We start from the raw sequence: 9,666 nt of genomic DNA on the forward strand, positions 1-9,666 counted from the left end.
TAGGTGATCTGGACTACGTGCACCACAACAGGAAAATAATCATCACTGTAGGAAGGCAAAGCAGACTTAAAATCACAGGGAGTTGCATATCCAGACGTTGTAAGATCTGAAATTGTTATTGGAAGTAACCTCGATTTTCTTGGCTGTTGTTTTTGCGTCTCTAAACATATCTAATAGCTTAGGCATGTGATAGAAAGGCCCTGTAGCTACGTTCTCTTCATGCCAACGGTCAAGCAAAGCTTCGTCTCCCTGTGTGTGTTTTCAGCCTCTCAGAATTTTGCCCAGCCTTTACCCCTCTGCCCAAGCTTTTCCCTTATGTGTTTCAGGACACAGTTCACTGTAGTTTCCCTCCTAGATCAGGCTCTCATCTTCTCCCAGCCTTCACTGGTTTTGTTTAGTTTTGCTTTCCTCTCAGCCTGGTTCTGGTCTTTCTCTCTCTTTTTCAGGTTTATTCCTCTTCATCCTGTCAAATACAGCTTAGATATTTCCCTTTCCAAAAAAGATTATATTGCCTCCCTATACCCAAATTTATCCTAAGCTCTTTAGTGTGAGTACTTTTACTCAGTGCACCCAGGAACTTGTTTTAATATTTTAAAATATATGTATTGATATATAGTAAAGTTGAGTTTTAATATATTTGTCTCTTTCCAGATGACAAGGATGCACACTATGCTAGGAAATGTTAGTAGATTTGGGAAAGAAAAGAGGAAAAGAGACTTGTTTGGTTTTAGTTTTGTCTTATTGGTGTTGTGAAATTCACATAACATGAAATCAACCATTATAGCTTGTACAATTCAGAGGTATTTAGTACATTCACAAGGTGTGCAACTATCACCTCTATCTAGTCCCTTTAATTTGAGAATTGATTCTACATGTCATCTCACATAGCATTTCAGATATCACCTTTGTTAAGAATGACCATACATTTGGTTTTTCTGGGAATGTCCACGTTTTTCTCCAATGTCCCAGCATCCTGTCCAGCTGTCAGAAACAAAGGAGCTCCCACTAGGGTGATACATACAAGGCATACTTCTTCCCAGTGTCTACGAGTGGAACACTACTGGCCTTACCACACACTCGATCTGGGCATAAGGGCACTTCTCAGTAGCACTCCAATGAGTGCCACCACATTTTTCATGAGAACTCTTACTCTAGATGCCCAATATTATAGCCAGACTGTGTAACCATATGGTTTAGATGATTATGAAAACCTGATGTTGTATGTGAGAATAACTCTTCTAATTTGAAAGATGCTATCTACTAATTTGTAGTTCCCTGAGTGCCATCTTCATATCCTTATTTCTTAGGCTATAGATGAAGGGATTCATGATGGGTGGCATCACAGTGTAGAACACTGAAACCAGCAAATCCAAGGGTGATGGAGATTTAGGCAGAGGGCGTAAATAGGCAAAAAACCCAGAAGAGAGAAATAAAGTCACAACAATGAGATGAGGCAGGCATGTGGAGAAAGCTTTGGACTTGCCTTTTTTGGAGGGCATCCTCAGCACAGTGGAGAATATGTGAATGTAAGAAATGTCAATAAACACAAAACAGCCAGAGTCCAACATGAGGCTGAGCCCAATAATTACTAATTCACCAATGTTATAAGAACAGGCAAGGGAGAGCAGTTGTGGGACATCACAAAAGAACTGATGAACTTCAGGAGACCCACACATGGGTACAGAGAAGGTGCAAGCTGTGTGCAGGATTGCATTGAGACCTCCATCGACCCACGAAGAGACAGCCATCTGCACACAGACTTCATTACTCATTTTGACCTCATATCTGAGCGGGTGGCAGATGGCAACATAGCGGTCATAGGACATGACTGTGAGAAGAGCTACTTCTGTAGTGGCTAAGAGAAAAAAGAAAAAAACCTGACACACACATCCAAGGAATGAAATGGTGTTGCAATTCATCAGGGAGTTTGTGATGGACTTAGGAACAGTGATGGAAATGAGACACAGATCCAGGAAAGATAAGTTCTTCAGGAAAAAGTACATGGGCGTGTGGAGCCGATGATCCTTGATGATGAGAGTCATGATAAGAAGATTCCCCAGCAGTGCCGCCAGGTAAATTAGCAAAAAGAGCACAGAATGTAGGATCTGGGTCTCCCGAATGTCAGAGAACCCCATGAGGAAGAATGTTCTCCCAAAGGTGAAGTTGTTCATTTCTTTGGACATTTTACCAGTTGCTGTAAAAAATAAAGTAAGCAGTTTTAGACTTGGACAAAAGGGTTTACTGTTTTATTTCCTTCACTTCTCTTTCTCCCACTCACATGTGCATCTGCCAAAAACTTCAAGATCATATCAGACATCACCAAGGAACAAGGAGGACTTTAACAAATAGCATTTCCTCTGCTCATCCAATCTTCATTCTTATGCCAGTCAGGAAAAATTGTGAAAAACTTTGTAATAAGAAAATAACAACAGTGAAAAATACTAAGTGTCCTGTCTAGTTGTATTTTATTATCTTTGAGCTACTTTACAGTTCTGGAAGTTGTAGGAATCTGTTAATATGCAAATTAGTCTTGCTCATAAAAATACAAATTATATTCTGATGTAATGTGATTGATTATTGTTCTATAGGTAGACCTATTTTACATCTATTTGTAAATTTATTTCAGCTTTCTTTATCTGCCCTTATATGTGTGGTATTTTGATTTCTCTTCTGAACCAGTTAGAATATCTTGCAAATTCCCCTATTAATTATTGAGTTAAATAAAATCTTTGACCTGTGTTTGTTTTATATTTATATGAGACTCATGATTTTATCCTCTTTTAAAAAAAATACCCTTTAACATCTGACATGGATAGTGATTGCTGACACTTACAGTCAAATTTTATGAAAAAACTTGTGAGATCTTAGAAACATCATTCCAATTTATTAGGGACACAGAAAAAATATGAGACATTTTCATTCTTTTATTGTATTACATTTTGTTCAAAGAAAACTTGTCCCTCAGTAGAACTGAAATATCTGAACTGTGCAACATAATATTCACATTCATTTCTTACATGCTAAAGTCTTTACCTTCTAGCAAATTTCTCAGCATTAATGCTGTCACCTTTCAGCAATTGCTCCATGTGTTTTCAGTTCAAGGCTCCTATTTAGTTAGCTGCGACAACAAGCTCTCCTTTTGGTTCATAGCTGTTTGGCCCGCTCTCCCTTTTCTTTTGCTGTTCTTCCTGCCCTGAGCTTTCACCACTGTCCATATTCCTTCCATCCTCCATGGGTTACCTCATCATCTGCATGGCTGAGAATAGCAAATTAATCCTGTATTTCTCCACCAAGCTGCTTTCTGCTCATATTTCCATTCCTTCTTCATTGTCTCAGAGAAAAAATTATTTCCTCCTTTATAAGTTTGCAGTGCAACATCTAACATTGGAAACAGTGTCATTTAATAAACCATGTTTAATGTACCCATTCGTAAGCATTGTTGAGAGGAAGTAACCTCTGCAGGATCCCATTATGAGGCTACATCAAGTAGATTTAGGATTTTACCCAGTATTTCGGATTCTAATCTAATAGCTGTTTGCTCAGTTAGTTTTTCCTAAACTATATTATTAATTTTTACAACTAAGTTTTTTTGTCTAGATCTTGATAAAATTTCTGCATCCAAGAATTTGCTCTTTATTGGTTTCCCCTCACTCTCCTTCATTTTGAACTCCATTATTCAGATAACCACATAAGATTCAACAAAGTGCTGGTGTTGGCGATAAGTGTACATGCTCAATGGAAAAAAAAAAAAAACACTAGAGGCTTGTACACTATGAACGATCATTAGATGTAATTACACAACAATGAAAATTGGGTAGAATTCACTGTTTGGCCTGGGACATATTCACACTTCAGAAAATAAGTAAAAATTAGCTTTTGAAAGTCAATTACAGCTGAGATAGTATCCAGCAGAGTTCTCTTATCTCAAAAAGTATTTTCTCCTAATCTATTTATCTGGGTCTCATTGTAATTTCTCCCACTGTAAACTTCATATTCCCTAAAAGACTGCTTCACGCAGGCTGCCTGTTCACAGCAGGAGAAATCAGAAATTATATATTCTCCCTAAACTCATCTGATACGCCGTACAGTGAAACTAGCTAAGCAACCAGTCAGCCAACAAACAAACACAAAATAAAATATTTTATTATCCATGATCAAATGAGTCAATTTTTTTTTTTTTTTTTGATCTCTTACTGGAATTTACAACAAATATCTTTTTAACATTTATCACAATCTTCTTCACGGGCCTGACCAGTGGTTCTCAAGCTGTAGTCCTTGGCTCAGCTATGTCAGTATCATGGGAGAACTTGCTAGAAAGGCAGTCTCAAGTCCCCACCTCAGATCTGCTGAATCAGGAACTCTGGGAGTGGAGCCCAGTGAGAGGTATTCTAACCATCCCTTTAAATAATCAGGATGCATGCTAGAGTTTGAGAACCACTCGTTAGAGTGTCCCAATTCATAAAATTTCTTTCTGACTTTTGCATTTTTTTCTGTCAGAAGTGGTTGCCCCTACCCCAAAAATGCTTATGCTTTTCTTCTTTTCTACTTCTGAATTCTACTTTCTACTTTGGGAATTCCAGCAATCAAAATTAATTTAGCATCAATCCCAAATTTCCTTTGGTAATCCAGTTACTTCTAATTATTTACTACTCTGATTATACATTTTAATTTCTCAACAACTGATTTTTTCTTCCTTACAATTGTAATAAGTTTGTATGATGATGTCTGTTGGACCAGATGAGGGAAGGCACAAAGTACTTCAGAAGTTCGAGGGAATCAAGGTGAATTTGATGTGGAAATGAAATAATTAACTTTTGGAAAATGGATACTATTTAGGAAAAGAAAAGGGAACAGAGGTTTTTTAAGCAACTGTTCCTTTACAAGAACACTGTGAACATAGCAGGACCTCAGCAACCTGAGCGATGTGTAGGTAGAATGCTTTGTAGCAAAGGTTTGTGCATGTGGTGTGGGCTAGGAGGATGAGAGATTTGGAAAGGATGAGCAATGGGCTGAGAGATTTAGCTTTCACCTCGCTGACAGCAAAGGGCACTTCAGGGGTTAAGGGGGAGGTGGCATAATGAAAGTCATATTTTCTATAACTTAACTTTTCTTTATATATGGTCACTTTTGCAGAGAAGATATTTTTGAGGCAGAGAAACTAGAGAGGATATTACTTAATAGTAAACCTATGAGTTATTAAAAGAAGGTTTGAAGTAAGTGGTCATAATAGGTATGAAAGGGAAAGAGAAAACACAAACTGACATGAGAAAGAAGATGAATGGGAGGTTTGAATGTGTTCTTGAATAAAGTAAAGTAAAATCAATGTAAGAGCAAAATGCTAGATACAGAGGGGTGAATATAAATTTTTCTGCCTTTGCTTTGAAACTAAGAAGGAGATAGAAGTAGATGCTCCCAGAAAGCCTCCTATCTCTGCCTCCTTCCCACTGTGGCTCTTCTTGTTCAGACCTGTTCGTGTCCCAGACCCCAGTGCTATAGAAAACTCTTCTGTTAATTAAAGACTTGGGAGAGAGGGCCTGCAAGAGGGTGTTCTGACGTCAGTGAGGACGATCACCATAACTTATGTCTCGACATAAACTGTTTATAGATATCTTTATTTATTATGAAATACAAATGAAAACCTTACCACTAGTGTTTAGAAAGTCTTTGCATTAGCAATGCATGGTTAGAAGTGTTTATACAGGGGAAAGAATGTCTTTGCTCCTTAAAATACTAGCAGACTTCCCATAGACTGATTCACCCTGGCTTTGATGGCTATGATTGGAGTGGAAGTGGCATTTGTCTCTCTTCCCTTCCTTGGACTGCTATAGAAAGGAAGATCCCAACTATACATGTCAAAACAATGGCAAACTCTTAACCATCTCAGACCAAGGCAAGATATTAGAAAACGTTTTTTATTCCATGGTGCTAATTCCATGGTGGCATATGTGGCCACATTCTTTCTTAATCCAGTTCTGTCACTGATGGACAGTTTGGGTTTTGATTCAAGTCTTTGCTATTGTGAATAGTGCCATTAATGAACATACCGTGTGGCATCACTATGGCAGCCATTAAAAAGGATGAGTTTGTGTCCTTTGTAAGGGACCGACATGGATGCAGCTGGAACCCCATCATTCTCAGCGCAAACCTATCACAAGACAGAACAACCCCAACACCCGGCATGTTCTCACTCATAGATGGGAACTGAAGGCAATGAGATCACTTGACTTGGGAAGGGGGGAAACATCACACTCGTGGCCTTATTATGGGCGAGGGGGGAGGGATTAATGGGATGGCATTGGGCAGTTATCAGCCTGATGTGATAATGACGAGTTGATGGGTGCTGACCGAGTTGACTGTGGCTGCAGCAGCAAGCATAACATGGCACAAAGTATTTACATATGTCAAGGAAACCTGCACATTATGCACATGTACCCCTAAGACTTAAAGTATTAATAATAAATAAATAAATTTAAAATAAATAAGAACTACAAATATATATATTAACAATCAAAAAAAGAAAATGTTTTTTAAATTATATTGATTCAGATAAACAAATGAACTCAAATCTCAGTTGAAATGAAATTAAAACTTGTATTTTGTTAAGCCTCTGAAAATACTTCTAGGCTTACAAATAATTTTGATGTAAACTGTCCACCTTTTTTGTTTTAAGTATCTAAGAGGTCAGATACATGGATTATGTATAGGAGGATATATTAAGAAGTTTATACAGATCATCCTCCCACACTCTAATCCTTCAATAACAACAAGTTGTTGTTTTATTTTCTTCAGAATAAGGGACCTGAGAAGGCATGCATTTTGGCAGGATGGTCAGAGGCAGGAATGACTCATGGTCTGAGAAACGTACTCTTGGGAATTTGAGATCTAGAGCACTTACCGACACCAGCCACATTCTAAGATGTTTCCAAATATTACTGGATATAACTTACATCAATGCTCAAAACAAACCCTTGTATGCCAATTATATGGAGAAATTGGACCTGTGGGGAGCTGAAGCAATTAGCCCCTGGTCACACAAGTATGGGGGCTGGATTTGAAAACAGGTGGCCATAAACCATAGGCTTCTATGCTAGGATGTCCTATACAATGTTAAGAACACAGGCTTACTCAGCTGTATCCCAGGATGGCATCATATAAAGCTTCTGAAGAGGTGATACAGTAACCCTCCTACCTAGCATGGTACCCTTCTTTATAAAAACCGATTTCACACCTTCCTTTTTCTGAGTTCCGCTAGTGGATGCCACCCATCAAAGTCCAGTGGATACCAGGGAGGTGGTGTGGTGAAGTCTCCCCCTTTCTATGGCTGTTGTGAGCTTCCAGCTAATGTCACTAACAGCTAATGTCATAACTCTCTTACTCTGCCCATGTTACTCACATTGACTCTTCTGAGCTTCAAAGTAGACCAATTACTCACAATCCAAAGACAAAAGTGAATACTTACAGAAGTTAAGACATCCAAGTAGGGTTGCAAAGAAAAGGACAGAAAAAAGTTGGAAAACAATAATGGCAGGAATTTCACTGGATTCTTTTAGCTGCAGAGATGATCATGTCCACAATCACGTCCAGACAGGGCAAGAACCATGAACTGCTGTGCCCATGGTTTTCCCAGTTTTAAGGTGATTCTCCTAATTGGTTAAGTAAATATCCTGGGAGTAGAACCAAATTAACTACCATCCTGCCCTTGGAAAGAACAAGACTTTACAGGCGCTGCCTCATTTTATCCCCAGAGATGCAAGGCAGTCTCAAAAGACAGATTATTTCAACTTTTAATCTAGGTCCATCCTTCCTTAACATTATGAGAGGCGAAATAAATGTCTCCTTGTTCTGATGTGCATATATTTGTCAGTCAGTCTGGGCAAGTTTTACAAAGTATACGAGCCATTTGTTTTAATTTTTTCGTCTGATGTCTTTTATAACTTCTCGCTATATTATTCATTTTATTGCTTTGCTTAAGTTTTCTATATATTAGAAAATTTAGGTCCTGTAGGTCTCATGCTTCTTAAATACAAAAGAAAAGAAAGAAAATTAAAGCTGCTTTCTAAAACTCTTTTGTGATTACATTTTGTCCTTGAGATTTTATTCAATCTAGTTAAATCTACTGTTCTTTTCCTTTAAGGTTTCTGGCTTTGGGGTTTTGCTTAGGGAAGATTTTTTCTCTGCTTCACTACGTTATGGTTCATACTATCAAAAAAAAAGAAAGAGCCAGAAGACACATCTTTCTATTTCCCCCCAAGCCACCATCCTTCTTTTCAACCCCTTGACTCAGTAAGAATATTTTAAATGTGTATGTTTTCATAGCATCACTGTAGAATGTTTCTTAGCTCCTTTTCCAAATGATTTAAGTAATCATTTATTAATCAGTTTTCGATATATTTTCTGTTGCATTTCATAGGTGATAATTACCTAACTAGATATAGATCACAATGGCTTTATTAATGTAATCATAGAATTATCTTATTACTTCCATATACTATTATTCTTAGTTTTCCAGGTAAGAAAGAAAAGATATTTTATGTGAGGAGTGCTAGCCCCTTGAATTTTCAGGCCAAGAACTGCATTGAAGTGCAGTAACAGTCGTGTCTTACTCCTTCCCTTGAGCTAAATAGTTATCTCTTGAAGCCACTCTCTGCACGGGCTCTAGACTAACTGACACACGAAGTAACCATAAAATACCACACACTGAAGAGAGTAACTATTGCCCTACAGTTCCACAATGTATATCCAATGTCTCACAAATAACTTCATAATCTCCCCTTTCCTGATTTGTTCCTTTTCTTTAAAACTTGAGCCTCTCCTTTGTTTTCTGAAGCACTCCGTGAGGCAACTTTAAAGTATGTCTCAGGCAGCTGTGCTCAACCTTAGCCCGTGGCTATGCAATAGAGCCATGTAGCAGAACTGCACGTACACCCCTTAAGTTTAGATTAAAAGAACAAGAAGAGACTTACATTTATGGCATATCCATCAAGATATATGGGAATGATAAAGATCTAGATCTATGGACAGTGTCCTCCACCAATAGATATCTTCCATGGCAAATTTTGATTTGGCATCTGCTTTGAAGAGGCGTAATACATCCAAAACTCTTATCCCCACAAATAGAAGAAATTAAGAAACCTCAGAGAATTCAACCCTAACCAATTTGTCCCAAAGAAAATTAGTGTTCTTCTTAGATAATAATATTTATGCAAGTAAGTAGGAAGGTCAGAGATATACTGAGGAATGAAGACCAATAAAATTCACAATATTTATATATTTGAAGATCCAAATGATTAATTTCCTTAATCAATAGATTTAATGTGATTACATTAGAGTAAACAAAACAAAAAATCCCAACTATATTATATGTATATGTGTGAAAATTTACAGTCTGCTCTAAAACATATATAAATTACGTGAAAAGAGCTAAAACTTTCACCACAAAGGAAAATAATTTGCTCTATGAATATCAATATGTTACAGAATTACAATCATTACAACACTATGGTATTTGTTCAGGCATAGGCAATATAAAGGCCAAAACTATACCATGCATATATATGACATGAGCAGTGGCCAAGGTAGAACTTCAGAGAAAAGATGCATTTAATGTCCTTTAAATGTAATTTAAATGTCCATATGGTTAAAATAAAATTTGATGCCTACTTTACT

The 9,666-nt window shown here is 37.4% G+C and overlaps 1 protein-coding gene across 1 annotated transcript; it reads right to left on the minus strand.

Moving 5' to 3' along the window:
- Positions 1–1,253: 1,253 nt before the first annotated feature.
- LOC108544034 (olfactory receptor 14A16-like) lies at positions 1,254–2,183 on the minus strand. The gene has a single exon (XM_017894961.1). The coding sequence runs from the start codon at positions 2,181–2,183 to the stop codon at positions 1,254–1,256; it is 930 nt and encodes a 309-aa protein (XP_017750450.1).
- Between the last annotated feature and the right edge of the window lie 7,483 nt (positions 2,184–9,666).

This window comes from Rhinopithecus bieti, unplaced genomic scaffold (assembly GCF_001698545.2).
Source record: "Rhinopithecus bieti isolate Rb0 unplaced genomic scaffold, ASM169854v2 scaffold_26106, whole genome shotgun sequence".
Classification (NCBI taxonomy): domain Eukaryota; kingdom Metazoa; phylum Chordata; class Mammalia; order Primates; family Cercopithecidae; genus Rhinopithecus; species Rhinopithecus bieti.

Bases quoted from the DNA above. Each gene is read 5' to 3' on its own strand.
- LOC108544034 (XM_017894961.1), bottom strand. From the start codon at position 2,183: ATGTCCAAAGAAATGAACAACTTCACCTTTGGGAGAACATTCTTCCTC.